Below are 24,556 nucleotides of genomic sequence, written 5' to 3' on the forward strand. Positions count from 1 at the left end.
CCGGTACAGCACATGTGCACATAATTAGAAAACTCTAGGTGCACGCAAAGAAATGTAGGAGCACAATGAAAAATATTTCAGAAATTAAAGCTAGAATTCGTACATTTTTCTAGGCCCACTGGTGCTCCTAAATATAAATTCCAGATAGCACAACAAAATATTTAGGCGCATATGTGAGTAAAATGGTCACACTATAGAGCCCTGTACATGGCAAATCACTGTGACAGACTCAGTGAATTGACTCATAATTATTGGATCATTTTCAAGCCCGGCCTAGTAACCATCTATTAAGCATGGAACCAATTGAAATGACTATTGTCAGGTCTTGCAGGAGCAGAGAACAAATTACACTTGCTCTTGTTTCTCCAGGCCTGAGTTGTGAAATTGAGAAAGGCCATCCCTCTCTGTTTCGTTCCCACTGATTGAGGCCTTATTGATTTCATTTTGGAGTGCTCATCGGTGGCCACTTAGGAGGCAGCTTCCCTTATGGGAAGATGATAATTTTCCATGACACACTATAAAAAGCCCAGAGGGCTCTGAATTGTCTGGCTCAGCAAAGGTTCTACCGTACAGAGGCGCCATCATATACTATTAAAAAAAAATGCTGCAAAAGAGGACAAATACATGGATTGTGCCAGTACTAAAACAACCCAAATGAAGGTCTGAAACAGTAAGCTAGGGAAAGAAATCCATGAGAAAGCTATAGTGTGTTTGCAATGTTTTGGACTACCTCTATCTTTAATGTCCTGTTGGTTTTGATGCACCTATGAAATTACTACTGCTGTTGTGATTGTTATGACTACATCAACCAGAACTGCTACAGTAATACATAAATGATATTGTAGAGCTACTGCTGCTGCCACAGTGATTACTGTAATCCTATCTTTGCTGTTGTCACAGCAGTTTGGAAAAGGTGTGGCAAGGAAAGGTTTAGTCAGCAAGACCCACTGCTGATTCACAGCTTCTGTCAATCTCTTTATAGCTACTTGTGAGATGCCAGTTGGATTTGAGCCCTTACAGAAAATATGAACTACGTTTAAGTTAACATTGTTCCATGCATCCTTGACAGTAACATTTCTGCTGCAAAGACTTTAGTGTGTGTGTGTGTGTGTGTGTGTGTGTTTGTGTGTGTGTGTGTCTGTGTGTGACAGTGGACCAACATTATTCATGTACTGTTGCTGTAGTGTAAACATGCCATACTCCCAGCTTCAAAGAGCCTGGTGAGCATCTGAAAGAGAATCTCTCAGCAGTCACTCATTCAGTGTCAAACTGCCTCTTCTTGCTGCAGTGTGTGTGCCACAGAATGCTTTCTCTATTCTTCCTCCGTTCTCTCACTCTACCTTACATCCATTTTTACAGACTCTTACTCTCCCCATTGGCTTTTTTTTACCCCCATCCTGTTCTCATGTTATCTTTTTCCTCCTTTTCCTTCCCTGACAGCTGAATTCTTTATCGTTCCCTGAGATGATAGACTCTGTAGAATTCCCAGAGGTCTTGGGTGGGGTTTGTTTCAAATGCCGCTAGGTTCTTGATATGGGTTTGACAGTATTGCATATTGATTCTCTCGGGTTGCCCTTCAGTGTTGGAGCAGGGCGGCAGAAAGGAGTGCTGCATACAGCACAGGGTGAGCAGCATCGCAAATCAGGAGGCTGAGTAAGTGAGAGAGAGAGAGAGAGAGAGAGAGAGAGAGAGAGAGAGAGAGAGAGAGAGAGAGAGAGAGAGAGAGAGAGCGCTGGAGTGGAGGGAGGGGGTGGAAGATGCGTGGGAGAGGAGAGAGGGAAAAGGAGGGGGATTCACTCAGTGGGGGAAGCAAAAAAAGGAACAGAGAGGAGGGAGAGAGAGAAGAGGGAGAGGAGGAGGGGATTGAGGGAAGGAAGGGTGGGGGTTGTGAGAGAGAGAGAATGTGTGTGTGTGTACGTTCATGTGTGTGTGTGTACAGGAGAGTGAGTACTGCTGCAGCAGGAACAGTGAGAGGAAGACTGCAGTTTCTTGGGCTGATGGGTGAGCGATCGAGGGACGTTATTAAGGCACTGTTACATTAACCCTTAAGTGCCTCTCTGGTGAATGGGTTGGCCCATCCATTGTGGATAATAGGATCAAGGAGATTGCTCTGGTAAGGTGTATTCTAACCTTTCTTCCCTGCCTGGCTTTAATTCTTTATGGGGGAATATTGAAGACTATGCAATGGAAAGGAGTGATATTTGTGAAGTGAAACTAAATGCCGCTGTCCGGTGCTGAAACTGTACTGTAAGGAAACTCAGTTGGTGCTGGAGGTTACACTGTGACTTGATTGATCTGATCTCTGCTTGTATTACACAGTTGGAGAATATTGGTGAAGGGATGTGTATTCTTTGCTTTGCATGTTCTTTTCTAGTGCATACTGTATAAACCTTTATGACAAGCTTGATCTTACATCTTGTGACATTTGTAGATTCTAAAAGATTGTGAAATTATGTAATTTACAAACCTCTTAGCTCTTTGTTTTATCTCAGTTTGTACTGTGACCAGTTGCAGTTCTGGCTTGGGATATTTTATATATATATATTTTTTATATGTTATATTTTGCTTTAGGGACTTTGAATGAACACTATGGTTGTGAATATACAGTAAGTCCCTCTCATTGACCATGGCTCATTTAGCCTGGGTGGTTCTGTGTGTAGTGTAGTGGAGTAGCTACCTATTTTCCTGGAGCATTTCCAGGAGGCAGCCCTGCTGACAGCTGCTTTGTTTATCCCACCAGCGTCTATTAACACCTCACCCTGTCCTGCACTGTCAGGAACCAGGACATGGTGCAGCCACAAACACACGGCACCCCGCCTAACAAACACCAGTCTATTGCGCTGTACCTGTTCTATGCTATGGCAGGAGCCTAGGGTGTACCATGTACTCAAATAGACTCTGTGTGTAGGCTAAGACAGGACAGAGGAGGAGCAGATACGACAGAGGCTGACAGATATGCTGAGCAGTATGGAGAGAGGAGACCGAAGAGGGGCCATGGGGGTTTTATGAAGTGCTGTAGGATGCTTTTTTTTTTACTATGTGTAATGTGGGATGTGTAGCCAGCGCAGGCCGGAAGGCAGGCAGAGCTGTGAGGGGACAGTTCCAAGGACAAAGCCCTGGCTATCTGGGGCTGGCCACTTCACACCTCGACAGTGCTGTTGACTCTCATTGTTTGCCTCGGCTCTGCAGCAGTCTGCCCATACATAGTCAGGACAGTAAACTGATGGAGTTCTGCACCAGAACGAAGGATATTGATTATTTCATACAGCTTTTTCATATGAAAATATCACAAAATGCCTTTGAATCAGGATACATGTATTTGTTGGTAGTTTTATATGTCATTGAGATGAGAGCCGCAAATGTTCATTGTTATTACATGGTCATTTGAATCAAGCTTGTAAGTATTTCCGCCATTCCATCGGAAGCGAAGCGTCTTACGTACTGTAGATTACAGTCTCTGCCCTCCACCAGGCTCTGTGTCTTGAGGTGACTTCCTGAAATGCAAGCCAACCAACCACATTGATCCTGTCCCTGGAGACAGAGTCTCAGTCTCTGCTGTTGTACCACTCACACTGAGCTAATCAATTTCAGGGGTCGGAGTGGTCACATGACTATCACAGTATGACACCACATGACAAAGGGTGCCTAAGAATAATTGAAAATGACTAATTACACAATGATTTATCTAGTGTGTTTTTACATTCAACTTGTACTTGCAATACATCTCATATGAAAACAAAAAGACACCCTCATGGCCTGAAATCCGTCATTGACTGAAATCCATAGCACCGGTAAAACAACACCCTTCACTTTCTGATTGCGGCAAAGAATTGCTTTAAAATGATCTAGATTGTGGACTGTTGGATGTTTGAAGATAACGTTCTTCAGCCTCCAACACATTTATATCTCAGCCTGACGAATCCCTTGGTGGCTTTTCAAGTCCACCAGCTTTGGTTTTTGTCAGCCTCCACCATGAATTGACAGCTGGTGTCCCACTAAAATAAACTTAGAATAGAGCCTCATTTAAACTACTCTGTGTGTCCTGTCCTCCTTTCTCACAGTGTACATACAGTGTCCACCGCAGTGTCCATTTTGCTCTCATCTCAAGAGCTCCTGCAGCTGTTTTGTAAAGAAACAGCCCAGTACTGCAAGTGACAGCTTTCAGATACTTGTCGCTTCCCTAATAATTTCCTGGGTGGAATCAATCATGATTTTCGTATTCATTCGTGAGTGATTGCCTATTTTGTATGTGGGTTAATGTGTGTGATTCCTGAGTTGTAATGCATACTTCCTCATTCTTCATGATTCCAGTGCTTTACCCAGCACAGTCTTAAAGGCATATGTAGAGTCGGTTCATTAGGTATGGACTTGTTTACGAGAAACGAGGGATAATACTATTTCTCCCTTCACCACGGCTCTAATATACGAACGACAAGCAACAGCAAGCAGATCATGGGAACAAAAATCTTTGAACTTAGAATATTTTAGTTGATACGAGACTAAAGGATGTTTTTTAAAGGCTGAACTCAGAGCGGACATTTTTTATTTCTCTACTAACAATCTCTCAAGGTCCAAATGCAGTTTGCAGAGCTACCAGCAATCAGAGCTAACATTAATGCATATGATTAGTATTTGTGACTCTTTCATCTGATACGTCAACCCAACAATAACAACATTTGTGAATGCTCAGCTGTCCACCTTTTCATGCCAGCCAGGTGAAGGTGAGAGAGTGATAAAGGCTGTCTGGCCTTGTGATGTTGTGCTGCCTGCCAGGCAGATGGGTCAGAGAGAGGCAGAGTGGAGGGTTTAGGCCCTGTCATCAATCCCAGCCTTCTGCCAACCGCCATGCTGCTGACAAGGCATTTTCAACACTCTTTAATCTGCAGAGGTGAAAGATAAGCAGCATGCCGCTTTCAATGTGCCACTTTTAGATCTGCAGATAGCTTTGGGTTGTGTTGTTGTCCGGAAGTTACTTGGGCTAGATAATAAGCCGTATATTTACCAAGTAGAAGGGGACTGAATCTCTCTGCCAATGACAATGAGGGTTAGAGATTTCCAATTATTCTCTTGATTAATAATGTGTTATCATTATGTTTGGACAACATGGTTATTATTTCACGGCTCTTAAACATGGTCTCATCAGATTTCCTTTATAAAACGTGACTTGGAATGTCATCCAGTAACTGACACAGAAACCTTGGGTTATCATTGCAGGAGCGTCCACTGTGTTTGCCCTCCATTTTGAAACAAGAGGCTGTTGGGATCCCAATAGATGTCGTCTATCTGCATTGCTGCAGAAGCCCGTCTCTTTCTCTGTTTTCACTACAGCTTCACATGCAGATTGGCTCACTATCTCTGTGGCAGTATGATTAATCGGCCTATCTGGGGACAGGCTGGAGAATGGGGGAGGGGAAGAGGAAGACTATAACCTAGCTGTAAATGATCCCAGCCCAGGCCTCATTCGGCCTTCTGTATTCTGTATTCTGAACGACCCCTCAGATAATAGCTGAGTCACAATCAGCTGCAGGTAGGAGTTAGCTACCATTGTTTTATCCACACCAGCCGGTTTGTAAATCTTTCCTTTGGGAATGTCAGGACACAATGTTAAATGTTAGAGAAAGCTTTTCTTTGGTTCAGTTCAAGCAGATCATCCACAAGGCTTTTCTTTTACTTAGAAATGGTTTTGTGACAATTGAAGTTGAAGTGACATGAGGGAAAGAAATTATACAAGCTATCGATCGTGAAAAGACTTGGATTGCACTGTATTGCAACTTTAGCCGGACTGTCAGGTGTCCACAATACATTTCACAGCAGGGCTTTGTGTTCATGCGCACGTGTTTGTTTGTGTGTGCGTGTGTGACTCCATGTCTCTGTGAATGTCCTCTCCTAGGGGACTGCTCAAGCTGATGACAAAGTAGTGGTGATAAATGGCTGTATGAATGTGCAAATGTCACCCTCCCTGGTTATATGGCATTAAGCTGGAGAGATCCCTGTCTGTACAGGAATGGGAGAATTGGGGATGGGGAAGAATGTTCTTACCTACTGTAGGCATTGGTGTGGAAACCTGATAAGCTGAACCCTTTCCAGACCTGGCGCATTACTGTATGTCTTCTTGCTATCAAATATTTGTCTAATGCCCAGAGATTAGATTCCTCATTTCATATCTTTCAGAGTACAGATCACAACCCAATGGCATGCTGTATTCCTGATCTGATGTGGTCTTTGAGACAGGTTAACACTAGTAGACAAGCATGCCTTTGGGTTTGATGAGACAGGGCTAGGGCTGCGATGAGTCAGCTGGATACTGCCGCTCAATGCCTATTCATTTAATTGCAAGCTTTAATTAAAATAAATTACAGTTCCCTAATTGCAGACTAATATACTACTAGACTATTGGGAGCATTCAGTGTGGCACAAGCCCAGAAGGCTCCAGGTCAGAGTCAAACTGCAGGACACCATCTCTACATTGTCTTTAGCCCTTTGAATGTGGGGACTACCATTTTGTAAGATTTGACCATAGTCTCTTGACATTTTGTAAGATTTGACCATAGCCTCTTGACATTTTGTAAGATTTGACCATATTCTCTTGACATTTTGTAAGATTTGAACGTAGTCTCTTGACATTTTGTAAGATTTGACCATAGTCTCTTGACATTTTGTAAGATTTGACCATAGTCTCTTGACATTTTGTAAGATTTGACCGTAGTCTCTTGACATTTTGTAAGATTTGACCATAGCCTCTTGACATTTTGTAAGATTTGACCATAGTCTCTTGACATTTTGTAAGATTTGACCATAGTCTCTTGACATTTTATAAGATTTGACCAGTCTCTTGACATTTTGTAAGATTTGACCGTAGTCTCTTGACATTTTGTAAGATTTGACCATAGTCTCTTGACATTTTGTAAGATTTGACCGTAGTCTCTTGACATTTTGTAAGATTTGACCGTAGTCTCTTGACATTTTGTAAGATTTGACCGTAGTCTCTTGACATTTTGTAAGATTTGACCATAGTCTCTTGACATTTTGTAAGATTTGACCATAGTCTCTTGACATTCTCTGAAAGCACCCCGAAGCAGTGCATACATGCTTTGCGATTAGTTCCAAACATATCTGACTCTGTACTCGTTATAGACTGAGCTAAGAGCTCAATAAACCTGCTGTGAGAATGACTGTTGTTTGCTACGTAATGGTTGTTGGCTGTTTTAGTAGAAAAGCTACTGTCTAAAGTACACAGCTTTATTTAGATCACATTCCCCTAAAAGTTTAATTATTGGAGACAGAGAAATTGCTGCTGCAGATAATGTGTTGGAGGTTGTAGCAAAAAAATACTGTATAAGAAAATGGGGCAAACGCTCCAAACATTGAGCTAGGTATGTGAGAGGATTGCCTGTGAGACTGTCTCTCTCTGACAGATAACACTTCAAATACCACCTTTAGTCATCATCCACCAAATACAGTGGACATTAATTAAACATAGTGGTTTGTGACATATTCAGCAGCCAGCTGTCTTTGAAAGAAACCCAGATAAGTACCAAAGTGTTTTCCACTGTCTCTTGTACTGATTATACTGTATATTCAGTCCGAAAATATCCGTAATGACTACACTCATGAGATATTTGTGGCAATCTCAACAACCAAATATTCGAAATAACTTAGTTTCAGAGCCAGTCAGTCAGTCCAGATCAGCCTCTTCATCTCTTACCCCCATCAAATGGTAAATAAGCAGAGGCAGCAGCCATTCTAGTAGTTTCACAGTAATCCTATTAAAACTTGTGCTCAAACTAGGCCATTAAGGCTCTGGGAGCCCCCGGTCCATTTCAGCAGGGGTAAATTGCCTTGCCAAAGGAAGTAAAGAGTTTAGGAAACAAATCTGCACATAATATCTAATTGAAATGGCACCACAAGCCTTCTCCGCTCGACTTCTCTGAGTCAGTTGAGATGCGTGGAAACTCAAGTTGGTCTATTGGCTAGCATTCTAATGCAAAAACAGAAAATCACGAAACGAATGACCTTAACTAGACCTATAAGCCTAGTAAGTATAAGAGTTGTTCTATAGGAGGAGGGGCTTAATATGTTTAGAGTGAAGGCTTGGGTACTCAGTCGAATAAAGAAAAAAACACAATCCCAAAAAGGTGTTCTGTTCAACCTAACGTCTGTCTGTCTGTCTGGCTCCTAATTGAAGTTAATGTCCCTCTGTTCTTATAGGACTGGGATGATCAGCTCAAATAGACTCAGGGGAGGGCATCGTCAGGACTCCAGGAGTCAATCAACGTGACTACAGACAATATTTATTCTATTCCCATTAGCATAACCAAGACGCTGATGTTCATTTATGATGTCGCCGTGCCGTGTCATGTCTTGGAGCAATTATTTTTTTATTCATTTCTTTGACAATTTATTGCAATTAATTTGTGCCTAGAGTTGCTCTGTGCAATTTGGATGGATATAATTGCTCTGTGTTAAAATGGAAAGGACAAATATGTACACCTCTCTAGAAAATACACAAATCTAAGGCCAATAATGGACTATCTGCGTAAAAAGGCTGTCTTGACTGTCTTCACTGCTCAGTCCAATTTCCATGTAGCAGTAAGATGCCATTGAAATGAATGTATAGAATGCAGGCTAGATCATCTGCAGGTCATATCCACCACCCATACAGTCAAGATGGCAGGCAGAGGGCTGCTGTGCTGTGGGGGGCTAATACTTCCATTGGGGTCAAACCTGCCCTAACTGACAACCAACCAACCAACCTAACTGACAACAACCAACCATTACAACGGCTGACCTTAGCTGAGCTAACAGTCCTTGTGAATATAACAGCCTTTTCACAATGCCCACCGTCCAATACTTAATTTACCGGCCGGCTGCTTCCAGCATCCCAGCAACATTGCCCCCCCGGCCACAGCCCACATGCTTGTGTGACCAATTTTCCCTTTACATGAAGTGACCATTTTGAGCTGAATATGCAGAGGAATATCAACCAGCTTTGCCATGGTTTAGAATGATGTATTTTCCTTCCAAGTAGAGTAAAGGGGAGTGCAATCAAAATGTTAGCTCATGTCCGGACACAGACAGGACACTAGCAAACAGCTGTGCAGGAGTGGGATGGAGTGGGATGGAGGTGGGATGGAGTGGGATGGAGTGGGATGGAGTGGGATGGAGGTGGGATGGAGTGGGATGGAGGTGGGATGGAGTGGGATGGAGTGGGATGGTGTGGGATGGAGGGGGATGGAGTGGGATGGAGTGGGATGGAGGTGGGATGGAGTGGGATGGAGGTGGGATGGAGGTGGGATGGAGGTGGGATGGAGTGGGATGAGTGGGATGGAGGTGGGATGGAGGTGGGATGGAGTGGGATGGAGTGGGATGGAGGTGGGATGGAGGTGGGATGGAGGTGGGATGGAGTGGGATGGAGTGGGATGGAGGTGGGATGGAGTGGGATGGAGTGGGATGGAGTGGGATGGAGTGGGATGGAGGGGGGTGGAGTGGGATGGAGGTGGGATGGAGGGGGGTGGAGTGGGATGGAGGTGGGATGGAGTGGGATGGAGTGGGATGGAGTGGGATGGAGGGGGGTGGAGTGGGATGGAGGTGGGATGGAGTGGGATGGAGTGGGATGGAGGGGGATGGAGTGGGATGGAGGGGGATGGAGGGGGGTGGAGTGGGATGGAGGTGGGATGGAGTGGGATGGAGTGGGATGGAGGTGAGGTTGTCAGGGACCAGGGGAAAACAGGACGTGTCCATCCGTCTGGCTGTAGGAGTGTGTTAATTAATCATAGTCAGGGAACTTGTTGTTGTGTAATGTAGCAGCTGCACTACTACTGCTCAGTGCTTAGTGCTCTTAGTCCTCAGATTATTTTCTGCCAGGACTGACCGGCGTGCTAATCAGCCCTCCGAGAAACAGAGACGCTATGATGCATATAGATGGAGCTACTAGCAGCCCAGGCAGGAAACTCCCTTCAGCATGGATGATGTTGTCACACTGCCAGAACTGTACTGTAGCATGTTAATCACATCCACTTCCTCCTACACCTCATCAGCATACTGTACATGTATGTTTTTAAGTGTATGTCTTAAGTATGTCACATCATCCACAGACGGCAAAGTAGGATCTCTGTAGCTATATGATACACTATGTTTTGATTTGTTCTATACCCTTTCTTGTCTGTGGTAGGATAATTAGCTAAACGCCTTGCCCATGGGTACCTTTGAAGGGTTCAGAGGGGTCAGTTTGGATTTCTTTGCCATTGACCTGTCTGGCCCATAATTACATTTCACTTTTGTTTAAGCTGGGTAATATGTTAGCTATGAGAACACCAGAACACACAAGGGAAACACAATGTGGTGTGTTTGCATGCATGTATGTGTGCGTGTGTGAGATAGTTAGATAGATATAGAGAGAAGTTTCTAGAGGCCATACCGAGGTGTGACTAGAATCTGCTATATTCATTACTCAAGGGCTTAAAACCCCAAAAGAAAAATGACCTATAAATACTAAAACAAAGTAGTGCAGCAATTAGATTGTAATTACTGTAATGCCTTCTCTCTACCATAGCAAGATACACCCCCATTACTAATGTACATGGTAATGACAATTGAACAGAGTGCCTCTTTATTGAAGTTTTCTGCCTAAGCTAGCTTTGCCGTCATTCGTCAGTGAAACAGAGTAAATATTGAACTGTAGATTATATAACGCTCCAACATTGAGTCTACCAAAACATTGTTGATTTGAAAAAGCCACGTTCCTCTCTGCTTACCGACAGTAATTCCCCTAGCATCCACATCTCAGCTGGTAGTTCGAAAAAATAATGCAAACCACAAATGAGCTATATAATTTCCTACCTTTTGTGGTGTGATTATTTGAAGTCAACAACAGTTTCAGAGAGCTGCTCTTTATTCCAGTCTGTTTATACGCAGATGAAGAATACAGGCTGAGAGCCCTTGATTCCCATCCAATTCAGAGGCAGTGTGCTTAGTGATGAGGGCCAAATCATACCAGGAGCCATGTTGCTCAGGGATGTGGAGCACAGCCATTTTGTTTGAAGTTTTGAGGAGAACTAGAGGAGTCACTAACTAACAGTGAGAAACACACGGAGAGATGGGGCTCTACGGATGATGCTGTTTCTTGTCACAGATCTGTGGCTAGCTGTTTAGTTAGTACATTTTTCATTTAAAGCATTTAAAGTGTTTGCAAATGTTTTGTTCATCTGATATGCTGCCTCTAAGGACATGTCTAGATAGAGTATATGTTACTTTAGAATTGTGACGGCAAGGTTTAGAAAAGCTCTGTCCAGACCAGTTGTATAGTCAAACAAAATGATTCATGGGAGACTGCATTTCATGTAGTATTTAGACAGCATATTCATGATAAGATATTGACTATTGTACAAATATAGTTAGGGCATTAAGGCAGAAGAAAGACATTCTAAATATTGATATGTTTGTTTGGCTGTTTATTTGGCTTGTGTTTTAAAGGAGGTATTTCTCATTGAATTTAAAGCCTCCTTCAAAGGGAAAACACCATCTATAATTAATTCACCAGCAAGTGGTAAGATCTGATCATAAAGCAGGGATAATGACTGCCATGAAGCATTGGACTAACCCTGGTCCTCCGAGCCCTTCCACGGCCTGCCACCTTTCGACAGGAGAAGACATAAAATGCTTCACCGCAACATCTCTCACAATGTTAATTAAATTCTGCTTAGCCTAGTCTGCCATGAGGGTCAAACAGAAGGATAAATCTACCCGCCTTAGAGCCTGGCTGGCTGGTGATTATCACTGGGTTGTTGCTCACACAACCCAAACACCCAACACTAAGTCTTCACAGTCAAGAGTTGGACTATGATGACTGTTGTTGGCTATGTGTGACACATACCTCATGTTTAACAATGTCTGCCCCCTGATACAGCCCATCAAACTTTTGGCATGTCTGTTTTGTAACGGACATGTTTTGTAACAGACATGCCCCACAGCCAGTCAGACGCAGCGTGCAATTTGTAAGAATTTGATTGGGTGGGTTTGCCTACACAGATGGAGGATCCACGCTGTGATTCCCCCAGTGGCTGGATGTCAGCAATTACTATCAATTCTGGGCAGAGCAAGTACAGACAGGTCACCTCCCCTAACACCCCTGGCTTACAGGCTGGCTGAACATTCAAAGTCTTTGATGTTATTTCACATTTACATTTTAGTCATTTATAGCAGATGCTCTTATCCAGAGCAACTTGCAGTTATTAATCTTAAGATAGCTAAGTGAGAATCACATACCACAGTCGTAGTAAGTACATTTAAGACTGAAATGTATAGTCCCGTGTTGCTCAGTTGGTAGAGCATGGCGCTTGCAATACCGGGGTTGTGGGTTTGATTCCCATGGGGGACCATTATGGAAAGTATGAAAATGTATGAACTCACTACTGTAAATCGCTCTGGATTAGAGTGTCTGCTAAATGACTAAAATGTCTTATTTACAATACTCTGTGACCTATCTACTGTATTTCAACAAGATGGAATCTGTTTAAATGGAAGTGCAATGAAATCCAGACCAGTTTCTGCCTCGAGACAGAGCATTTAGGATGAGCAAGATGGAGGAGAAACTATTAGGCGAGATGTCAGGGAAAAAACACTGTTTACATGGGGTGTGACACAGATAGCACGATGGTACACTATAGCTCCTGTCTGTAGACTGAACATCTTCCCCAGAGAGAAAATCTGAATGTAATGTGGTCTTCCCCACAATGCAAGTTATTTCTCCAAACATTCTTTTTAAAAAAACACTGTAGTGTTTGAATAGAATCCTAACTGACTATTACTGTAGGGTGCTGTATGTGTGTGGGTGAATTTCCCTCCTCACTAACATTTTCTTTTGAAATTAAATGTTGCGGAAATGTGTTTTTAATACAATTACGGCTTATGATTCACTTCAAAAAGGATTTGTTATCCCCTCATAGTCTTCTTTCGCTTAGCCAATTTAGTAGTTGCAGTCTTTACACAAGTCATTTGTCTTCTTGCATAACGTCGCAAACATACGTTATTCTAGTGTCATACTACATTCATAACTAGTTCTAGTCCCCCTGAATAATATACAGATGATCCTTTCTGTTGTCAACTTCATTCAATTGTCCACCTGCAGCAATTGAGACAGACAGGATCTTCGTCAGTGGAGCGGAGGATTGGCGCTTGAGAAATTAGAAATCCTTTTTGTTTGCCCATATCGCCATTGCTTTAATGGAATCAGATAGAGAAGTCTCCTTTCATTATGTTTGTCATCCTTCACAGGCCCTCTCTGAATCTGATTACAGCTCAATCACTCATCACTTGACACAATTCTGCTCACACTCCGCTGCTGTTTGTCACAGTTTGACTCCTAGCCCCGATAACAGCTTTGTGACTAAATAACTGTTTTGACCACGCACAGAGCTAGCATCAGAGAATCAAAGCTGTCTTTTGCTGGCTCTGGCACTTAACTTCACACTATTCACACTACTACACTGATTTGGCTCAGGCATTCATGATGCAAAATGCAAAGATAGATACAATGTGCTGCTAAAAGGAGCCACTGTAGTATTACAAATGATGCACCTGATGCATAGCAACAGCCTTGCTCCAAGATTGTCCAGAATGTTAAGGACCTGTATGTGGCCTTTATGACTCGGTGTTAACAGCCCTCTTTCTCTATTCATAGGGACTGTGTTTGGTCTAGCTGTCTAGGATGAAGTGGAACCTGTTCAAGAAAAAGCCTGAAGCCATGGTCGGACCTGAGCCCACTGGGGCTGCTGTCTTAACTGTGGCCCCTGGCCCCGTGGCCTCCACCGCAGCTGACAACTCCACAGAGGCTGTCAAGAACGGTGACTTCGACGACATCAAGAATAAGTTCCTCAATGAGATCGACAAGATCCCACGTGAGTGCCTGTCTGGTGAGAGGCTGGGCTGGACGTTGCACAGCAACTAACACCCAGACCTGTCCAGATGAGATTTCCTGACTTTTATTGATACTCTAAAAACAATGGCTTTGTAATTAGATCTGTTCTCCCCCTGAAGCCATTGACATCCCCATTATTCCATTATTCAGAATCAATCAGGTGGTGTTGTTCCTAATGGCATTCTCTAAAAATCGAATTTGCACCAAATCTAATTGTTAGCTAAGCTAAGCTATGACTTTGGCCTCTCATATCAATCAGCAGGGGGAAATCATTGGTTGGTCAAATGTCAAACTGTTCTCTTTTGTTATGTGTTTGTGTGTGTCTGTGTGTGTTGTGTGCGTTTGGGTGTGTATATCAGTGCCGTCATGGGCCATCATCGCCATCGCTGTGGTAGCTGCTACCCTGATTCTCACCTGCTGCTTCTGCATCGTTAAGAAGTGCTGTTGCAAGAAGAAGAAGAACAAGAAGGGCAAGAAAGGGAAGGGTGAAATGGGAATGAAGAACATGAAAGAAGGAGAGGTATGTTCAAACCGGGGGGGGGGGGGGGTATTGTCATGAAGGAGGACCCTGCATTTCACACAAACTAACTTTGGCCTACATTGCCTTAAAGCTATAACGACAAGAAAGCTGCAAAGCTTTAAAGATTGTGGATACTTAACCTGAGGAATATGTACCAAATAATACATCCCCAGAAAAATGATTTTGTTGTGAATGTAATTTGGGCCGGACCAAATCGTAAAAGGCATATTCTTTTCTAATTGAATAAATAGATAATTCCGACTTGGAAATAATAAATGTATAGTTATAAAACATAAGAATTAAGATGTCAACAAACACCCAACAAAAATGTGCTCTTTCAGTAGAATATTTGTCAATAGCAGCATAGAGGACCTATTGTCCCCTGATTGATAACCACATCACTTAGTGGATGGCATGGTGAAAATAGAGCCATGTCTAGACATTTACAATTTATAGCAATTTAAATATTTTGTAGATAATTTAACCCATCATTGAACTGTCAACATCTCGAGAAAACATTCGCCCTTCCTTCTTCATTTCTCGTTGATAAATATTGTGTATTTGTCAGAAATGTTTAGTCCTGCTTTCTCTTGTGCATTGGGACCTGAGTAAGAATGACACAGCTGAGCACTTTTGCATGGTGGAATTATACTATTGTGGATGGAATATAAAGCTTACCAATTACATGTAGCACCAAACTGCCACTGCAAAATGATAATTCTAAATAGTCCATAGTGGTAATGTGGGGCTAAATGTCTAGTGTGCCATAGATCATTTTATGAAGTACATTATGAGTCAATTTAACATTCAACAACAACAACAGAAATATCCAAGCACTGATGGAATTCATTAAAACACAGTGCCCCTTTAGAGCTTGGAGGGGAGTATGATTATGTTAATGTCTACAGTTACTGTCTCAGTGGGGTTCTAGCACTGTGTCATTTTCCCTTGGCCCTATAGTGTAGTCGTTGACTCTGCCTCTGCTCTAATTTCCCTCTCTGGTGTCTGCTGTGAGTTCAATCTCTTCCTTTCTGCTCTCCTCTTCCTCCTTCCTGCTTTGTGTCTTATGTGTGCTCCGTGTATCTTGACTGTGGTGGACTTCTCTGCCTACGGTAGGTCTGACGGCACGCGGCGCCCCTCTCTGGCCGCTCTGTGTAAGCGCAGACCAGAGCAGGGGGAAAGGTGGGGGTGGGCTGGGCTTGTGGAAGGGGATTGGCGATGATGAGAGTGGGTGCTATGGCTTTCTAAGTCTTGCAAGCTTACTGTAGGTGCTGTGGGTGCTTGAGGGTCTAGCTATGGGAGCGATTAAGCTGCTTCGCAAGTCCACTGATTTGATATGCTGCCACACCGACTGCCATGATGATGTCTTGAGTATCCATGGAGAGGTTGCAATTTGGGTAAAACATATATTTCTTTAAACGGTATGACCTCTGAAGTGGAAATGTTTGAAATGGTTTTGAAATGAACGTGAAACTCATCCTATGGTTGATGAATGAGTGCACTGAGGCAACCCGGTAGAGATCACTAACATGCATGTGCAAAGGGTGAGGTTGGCTATTTGTCAAATTATGGGTGAAACTTTACCTCATTGAGATCATTAAACATGTTTCCACAATCGTGTTACCTAATCAAGCACATTATTGTGCATAGTAATCATCACTACAAGTCTTTTACAGTAACTATAATGCAAGTCTTTTCCATGCTCTGCTTTGAGTGTGAAATTCATATGTCATTTATACAACCTAAATTCAGCTGTGCAAACATGCTCAGAGATCAAGGTGAGATAAAGTGGTTTGTATCTCTTGACAAAGACCAACTGAAGCCCTTTCAGAAGGTACCATTGAATGGCCACAACTTGACTTGAGAGTAAATATCCTGGATGACCCATGATGCTGCTGACCCATTAGGTTTTAGTCAACGTGTCCCTTTCTCCCTGGAGCAGTGGTGTTAGTGGAAAAGAATGGTGGGCCAGAAAGTTTGACCACTGGTTAAAACGTGAGCCACATTTGACTTCTCGTTAGACAGCATGATTAAACTGTACAACCCAGAGGTAAGTACAGTACACCAATTGACCGCATAGATTTGGATTTCATAACTCCATGAATGAGCTCACGAACCAAAAGTCATCATAGTTATGACAATGGGGGCATACTTTCGGACATACCGTTCGGTATCCTTAAATCCCACTGCATGTATGGTATGATTTAGACTGGAATTCTCCAAAATAGCATGACTTCCCATGGCTGTGCAATTTTCACGTACACAGTTTTTCAGGATTGCAAGGCATGCAATCTTGACTACCAAGATTATTAGTGTTGTTGATACAATCCTTACATGTACATCAGAAGACTATAAGAGACTGGGAACAACTGAGTCATTTCATCTACATTTTGCTCTCTATAAGGTCTACTGTATTCTCCTGCATTGTGTGGCCTGGCATGCTCGAATGCAAAGCATTTACCACAACAAATTTACAGAATGCCACTATAAAGATATTGCGTGTGTGTGTGTGTGTGTGTGTGTGTGTGTGTGTGTGTGTGTGTGTGTGTGTGTGTGTGTGTGTGTGTGTGTGTGTGTGTGTGTGTGTGTGTGTTTGTTTGTGTATGTGTGCGTGCGTGTGTTTGAAGAGAGAGTGTGTGTGGGCTTGTGTGCTTACGTATGCTTGTTGTTGGTTAAAAGTATGCTCAGTTAATGTGAGGTATATACAGTATGTAAGGCTGTGTATGCAAGGGTGAATATAGTATGTAGATACAGTGTCTGTGTGAATGTGTTAGTAATTGGGTGGGTGTTTGTGTCTGTGAATGTGTGTTGTGTGTGGATGGCTGTCTGTGTTTTAGAATACAACGTAGAATGAGCTGCAGACTGCCCCAGTTCCTCTTCCAGGGTAAGCTCTGCGGTGAATAGCATGGCCCTACTAATTTACATATTGAGTAGTTTATGTGTCATGCACAATATTTAAAAATGAATATTCAAAAAGGTATGCAAAAAATCCTTTAAAAGGGTCAGTAATTCTACCAATACTTTTTTTTTCTTCACCTTTATTTAACCAGGTAGGCCAGTTGAGAACAAGTTCTCATTTACCATAGTGTCATGGGTTAGCTATTTTGTTAATTGTATGATCATATGAACTGACAATGGGATTTGTAAATGTTACCAATAACTATAGACACTGTACAATACATCTGTAACAAGCATTGTGTATTAGCAGACGTTATTAGCTCATATCTGCTGTCGATAAGTGTTGCTTTTTCAGTAATTACGATGATTATGTCAATGGAGGTGTAATCACTGCAGGACATTCTGTGGTATATTTCACTCTAATCACTCTATTGTAGAGTGTTGAAATGGGATAGATTCTCAACGTTTCAGACGCATGAGTAGTTACAGCGATCACTATCTCAGATCTGATCCAATCTATAGTACATGTATGCCTAAAGGATGCTTCTGTCTGATCTATAGGGTGCACAGCATTTGTCCTGCCTGGGGCTACCCCTGTTGCAAACTCTGACTACATATTGACCGTTTTACGTCACATTTTCTTATTTTTTACATTCAGTATATCCCTCTATTTCTCTCTTCTGTCGATGACTATACAGTAAGTAATGAATGATGAATATAGAGTGCAAAAGCAAATGGTGTCACCCAAGGAATAGTGAAATCAAGTCATGTTGCAACTAAGGTCATGTATTAAAAGATATGCACACTGCACTGGTAACATCTGGGTAAACAAGCGGGTGGGGGTCGGGGGGTGGGGGGGCTGGCAGGTAGATGGCTGCTGTGACTAACCAGACTGCTGAAGAAGAACCTATAGGTGCTTTTTACTCTCTCTGTTCAAATGTCTGACGCCCCCTCTGCCCCCTCCTGCCCCCTTGTCATTCTAGAAACAGGACGATGATGATTATGATGAAGATGACGCTGAGACTGGTATGACTGGAGATGAGAAAGAGGAAGAGGTGAAGGAGAAAGAAAAGCTTGGGAAGCTTCAGTACTCCATAGATTATGACTTCCAGGACAACAAGGTGGGTGTTCTGACTTGAGCAGGTGACTTTCTTACGACCCAGGAGCTTAAATAGACTATTTTACTGTGTTGGGAAAAAGTCAAAAAATAACCTTCAGTGCACAAACTGCCTAAGCCTTTAGTCCAAGTTAGTTTTGATTTATTCCATTTTGTGAGTGTTTTTTAGCCTCCGAAAAATGCAGCTTTGAATGAATATGTCTTGGTTGGGCAAAAGCCAAGGACAGCAGTAAATGTGTCATTTCTGACACTAAAGGATTGATTCAACCCATCATTCTACAGTTATCCTTTCAGGATAAAATCAGTCAAACTTTTACCAAGACTCCATTCCTTGTTTGTGTTATATAAGCAACGTATGAATGGATTTCCTTGACCTGATACGCAGCATTTGCTCCGTCCTCTTACTCTTCTGTGGAGAATCGTCTTTGTTCAGTGAGACCTTGAGGACCTCACAACAGACCAAAGCATCGTAACGTGTTATACAAGCATAAAGCAAAGGCTTTCTTTCATCTGTTCAAATAAATATCTGTTCCGAGAACAGAAGGTTAAACTGTAGGTTGTCTAAGGAACTTTGAGCGGACACTTTCTGGGTATATAGTGTATTGAGGCAGATTGACTGACCCCTTTGACCCTTGACCCCCAGCTCACAGTGGGCCTCCTCCAAGCAGCTGATCTCCTCTCCATGGACAGCGGTGGCACCTCTGACCCCTATGTCAAGGTCTACGTCCTCCCAGACAAGAAGAAGCATTTTACCACCAAAGTGCACAAGAAGACACTGAATCCTACCTTCAATGAGACCTTCATCTTCAAGGTAGGCTACTGTACTTTGATCTCTCTCTCTCCTATACCGTATATCAGAATTATAAAGATAAATCTTATAGTCCTAAACTATGGTGGATGACCAGACCATAACTCCTACCAGACAGCCAGTTACCCAAAGCCTGATGCATCAGCTATGCTTTCTCTCTCATCCGATTCATCTGCTGGACTGATGTTTCAGATAACCCCTCATAATGGAGATTCCCCAATCCACTGCAGACTCCCTGCATCTGATACCAGCTAGCCTCCACAAGAGTCAGCGCCTTGCATGTGTAGATGCTCAGATGCTTTTACACACATATATGTATTCTTTATAAGAGTAGTCCTCCTTTAAAACAATCTCAATTCATCCCTCGTGTTTGTTTAATTAAATTAGGGTAGAAATAAATCCCTATCGTATAAAGCTATCATATAAATTCCATATATCTGGTAATATCTGATGTTCAAAGACATTATTAGATGATTTATGAACCATGACTTACAAGCTATTCTTCAGATATTGTGTAACTACTGTCTAATGTGTACGGTATATATATGACTCTAATTTCAGCAACCAGGAATAGCCTCAAGCGTCCCAATGTTAGAATCTAATTAAAGCTACAGTCTGTTCCCAGGTGCTTTCATTAATGTTAGTGTGTGTGTGTGTGTGTGTGTGTGTGTGTGTGTGTGTGTGTGTGTGTGTGTGTGTGTGTGTGTGTGTGTGTGTGTGTGTGTGTGTGTGTGTGTGCGCGCATCTGTGTGCATATGATGGAGAGCAGATATATAGACTATTCATTAAACTCGATTCTGACTGGAGAATGTGACTGGAAGAGCTTGGCCAGTGATAAAGCAGAACTTTTGAAGCCTATGAGCTGAGCTGATCTGAGCAGGGGATAGGATGGGATTGATCTGATCTGAGCAGGGGATAGGATGGGATTGATCTGATCTGAGCAGGGGATAGGATGGGATTGAACTGAGCTGATCTGAGCAGGGCATAGGATGGGATTGATCTGATCTGAGCAGGGGATAGGATGGGATTGAACTGAGCTGATCTGAGCAGGGGATAGGATGGGATTGAGCTGAGCTGATCTGAGCAGGGGATAGGATGGGATTGATCTGATCTGAGCAGGGGATAGGATGGGATTGAGCTGAGCTGATCTGAGCAGGGGATAGGATGGGATTGAACTGAGCTGATCTGAGCAGGGGATAGGATGGGATTGAGCTGAGCTGATCTGAGCAGGGGATAGGATGGGATTGAGCTGAGCTGATCTGATCTGAGCAAGGGATAGGATGGGATTGAGCTGAGCTGATCTGAGCAGGGGATAGGATGGGATTGAGCTGAGCTGATCTGAGCAGGGGATAGGATGGGATTGAGCTGAGCTGATCTGAGCAGGGGATAGGATTGGATTGAGCTGAGCTGAGCTGATCTGAGCAGGGGATAGGATGGTATTGAGCTGAGCTGATTTGAGCAGGGGATAGGATGGGATTGAGCTGAGCTGATCTGAGCAAGGGATAGGATGGGATTGAGCTGAGCTGATCTGAGCAGGGGATAGGATGGGATTGAGCTGAGCTGATCTGAGCAGGGGATAGGATGGGATTGAGCTGAGTTGAGCAGGGGATAGGATAGGATGGGATTGAGCTGAGCTGATCTGAGCAGGGGATAGGATGGGATTGAGCTGAGCTGATTTGAGCAGGGGATAGGATGGGATTGAGCTGAGCTGATCTGATCTGTGTAGGCGATCTGTGTAGGATGGAATTGCAATCCAGTTAAAGGAGAACGCCACCTCCCTTCCTCCCGTTTGACTGCTGAGAGGCTGTACTGTTTGGTTCTGCTGAGTGAGCAGCGCACAATTCAGGCTGGCTCTGGCCCTCTGTTCCTCTTCTCCCACTAATCATTCCCATACGCCCATCACTTCTCTGGGGGCAGAGAGAGCATCAGCTCTCATTGCAGGGAAATACAGCCCAGACCCATTATAGAGATGACCAAAGAGGTCCAAGATACTCTGCCCCCATTTATACACTTCCAAATTGTGAGATTCTTTGGATGCTACATACAGCTATTTGTGCATGTCTGGCTCTCATCATTCAAGGTCATAGTATGTAGTAAAAATCCAAAATGGCATTGGCAAACCTGTTCTCAAAGACTCGTTAACACTCTCCTCAGCTAAGCAAAGGTGTTCTTGCTTCAGACATTTATAAAAGATGGTGCTAGTAATGTTGATGTTTTTCAGATTCCATTCCAAGAAATGGGTGGCAAGACTTTGGTCATGCAGGTCTTTGACTTTGACCGCTTCTCTAAGCATGACGTCATCGGAGAGGTGAAACTACCCTTGCACAAACTGGACCTGGCCCAGCCACTGGAGGAGTGGAGGGACCTGGACAGTGCAGAGAAAGAAGAGGTAAATGTGGAGTACCATCTCCCCACTTTCATTCAGTCCTTTGAAATATCATGTTCTGAATATCAGTTCAGAACGATTTTTTATCCTCATTGTGTGAATGGTTCCCTTATATAGGTGTTTCTTATGGGCAAGGACATGCATACAATGAACAGTGAGGATGAATGTTATTACATTGAATACGTTTTGTTCTCCTCTTTACCCTCTTCTCCCGTCCCACACGCAGCAAGAGAAGCTGGGAGATATCTGCATCTCTCTGCGCTACGTGCCCACTGCCGGGAAACTCACCATCTGCATCCTGGAAGCCAAGAACCTCAAGAAGATGGACGTGGGAGGACTGTCAGGTAAAATATGGAAACATAATCACTGTGAACAAAACACTGGAAACAGATGCACTGTGGAGTTTAAGCTGTCCCTACCTCCCATATCCTGTTTCAATGTGTTCCCCTTGGTCAAGGACAAGGACATTGTACTGTAAGCACCAGTATTCTACCTCTATTCACACAGTACGAAACCCAAATCTGGATTCCCATTAGGGAGCGAATAAAAAAAAGAATACAGCTATTTTCAGTTTTTCTTTGTGCATTATAATGTGGTAAAGGCTAAATACCAGTAAAACCTTGCTGCTGTAGACTACATTGCAAGCAGCCAATCTCCGGGGCGATTCAGTCTGCGCCCACGTGCTGACTCTGCAGTGCCCACTACTCTCCTTTCAGTAGCTCCACTCCCTTCAGCTAAACTGCACTGCAACCATCTGCTGGCGGTTTACTGCATTGCAACCACTGCTGTGTTCCTTTGTGTTGTTACTAGAGCCCTGATGGTAATGAAGTATTGTGTTTTAAAGATCGAACTCTGCTGAAACAGTGATAAATGGACAGGAAGCTAAATCTAGTAAGCTACAAAGAGCCATGTTTGTTTTAATACCTGGCTGTGTGTATCACTCGCTCTGTGTGCAGATCCCTATGTGAAGATCAACTTGATGCAGAACGGCAAGCGTCTGAAGAAGAAGAAGACCACGGTGAAGAAGAACACTCTGAATCCATACTACAATGAGTCCTTCAGCTTTGAGATCCCTATTGAGCAGATGCAGGTAGAGTGTACAGCTGGGAACAAAGCGCCCAAAGACAGACAGACAGACAGACAGACAGACAGACAGACAGACAGACAGACAGACAGACAGACAGACAGACAGACAGACACCCACCACAGTTTATGGAGCCTTCCTCTTAATTACCCAGACTGGTCAATGGCAAATACATCTCAACTGATCCTTCTGAACCCTTCAAAGGTACCCATGGGCAAGGCACTTAGCTAATTATTCTACCACAGTCAAGAAAGGGCATAGAACAAACCAAAACATAGTGTATCATATAGCTACAGAGATCCTACTTTGCCGTCTGTGGATGATGTGACATACTTAACCTGTCTGGGCGAGGTCCCACCCTAGTCAACAGCCAGTGGAATCGCGTGGCGCGAAATACAAATACCTCAAAAATGCTATAACTTCAATTTCTCAAACATATGACTATTTTACACCATTTTAAAGACAAGACTCTCGTTAATCTAACCACATTGTCCAATTTCAAAAAGGCTTTACAGCGAAAGCAAAACATTAGATTATGTCAGGAGAGTACCCTGCCAAAAATAATCACACAGCCATTTTCAAAGCAAGCATATATGTCACAAAAACCAAAACCACAGCTAAATGCAGCACTAACCTTTGATGATCTTCATCAGATGACACTCCTAGGACATTATGTTATACAATACATGCATGTTTTGTTCAATCAAGTTCATATTTATATAAAAAAACAGCTTTTTACATTAGCATGTGATGTTCAGAACTAGCATACCCACCGAAAACTTCCGGTGAATTTACTAAATTACTCATGATGAACGTTCACAAAAAACATAACAATTATTTTAAGAATTATAGATACAGAACTCCTTTATGCAATCGCGGTGTCAGATTTTAAAATAGATTTTCGGCGAAAGCACATTTTGCAATATTCTGAGTACATAGCTCGGCCATCACGGCTAGCTATTTTGACACCCACCAAGATTGGGGCTCACTAAACTCAGATTTACTATTAGAAAAATTTGATTACCTTTGCTGTTCTTCGTCAGAATGCACTCCCAGGACTTCTACTTCAACAACAAATGTTGTTTTGGTTCCAAATAATCCATAGTTATATTCAAATAGCTCCGTTTTGTTCGTGCGTTCAGGTCACTATCCGAAGGGTGATGCGCGAGCGCATTTCGTGACAAAAAAATTCAAAATATTCCATTACCGTACTTAGAAGCATGTCAAACGCTGTTTAAAATCAATTTTTCTCGTAAAATAGCGATAATATTCCAACCGGACAACGTTGTATTCATTCAAAGGCTGAAAGAAAAAAATGGAGTAGTCTCGTGAACGCGCATCTCAGCCTCACTGTCCCCAGGCTGACCACTTACAAACTCTCCTGCTGTTCTTCGCCCAGAGACAGCAGACACCCCATTCCACTTTCTGGTGGCTTTAGAGAGCCAATGGAAGCCTTAGAAAATGTCACGTTACAGCACAGATGCTGTATTTTCGATAGAGATGCAACAGAAGGACAACAAATTGTCAGACAGGGCACTTCCTGTATGGAATCTTCTCAGGTTTTGGCCTGCCATATGAGTTCTGTTATACTCACAGACACCATTAAAGTTTCTAAAACTGTTTGAGAGTGTTTTCTATCCAAATCTACTAATTATATGCATATTCTTGTTTCTGGGCAAGAGTAGTAACCAGTTTAAATCAGGTACGTTTTTTATCCGGCCGTGCAAATACTGCCCCCTAGCCCCAACAGGTTAAGACATACACTTAAAAACATACATGTACAGCATGCTGATGAGGTGTAGGAGGAAGTGGATGTGATTAACATGGT

General features: G+C 42.9%; 1 protein-coding gene across 6 annotated transcripts in view; it reads left to right on the top strand.

Annotated features, from left to right (window-relative positions):
* The window catches only part of LOC115168128 (synaptotagmin-2), a 79,489-nt gene that overhangs the window by 47,986 nt on the left and 6,947 nt on the right, over nucleotides 1–24,556 (top strand). For 3 of the 6 annotated variants that reach the window (XM_029723082.1, XM_029723081.1, XM_029723084.1), the window contains 7 exons: nucleotides 13,679–13,895; nucleotides 14,275–14,435; nucleotides 18,317–18,454; nucleotides 19,094–19,261; nucleotides 21,480–21,647; nucleotides 21,871–21,988; nucleotides 22,601–22,734. In XM_029723082.1, coding sequence (XP_029578942.1) covers nucleotides 13,706–13,895; nucleotides 14,275–14,435; nucleotides 18,317–18,454; nucleotides 19,094–19,261; nucleotides 21,480–21,647; nucleotides 21,871–21,988; nucleotides 22,601–22,734 — 1,077 coding nt within the window. In that variant the 5' untranslated portion in view covers nucleotides 13,679–13,705. Of the gene's footprint in view, nucleotides 1–1,633; nucleotides 1,654–1,931; nucleotides 2,114–13,678; nucleotides 13,896–14,274; nucleotides 14,436–18,316; nucleotides 18,455–19,093; nucleotides 19,262–21,479; nucleotides 21,648–21,870; nucleotides 21,989–22,600; nucleotides 22,735–24,556 lie in introns of those variants that run through there. The other 3 variants (XM_029723085.1, XM_029723080.1, XM_029723086.1) reach the window with 3 other exon arrangements.

Source organism: Salmo trutta, chromosome 30 (assembly GCF_901001165.1).
Source record: "Salmo trutta chromosome 30, fSalTru1.1, whole genome shotgun sequence".
Taxonomy (NCBI): domain Eukaryota; kingdom Metazoa; phylum Chordata; class Actinopteri; order Salmoniformes; family Salmonidae; genus Salmo; species Salmo trutta.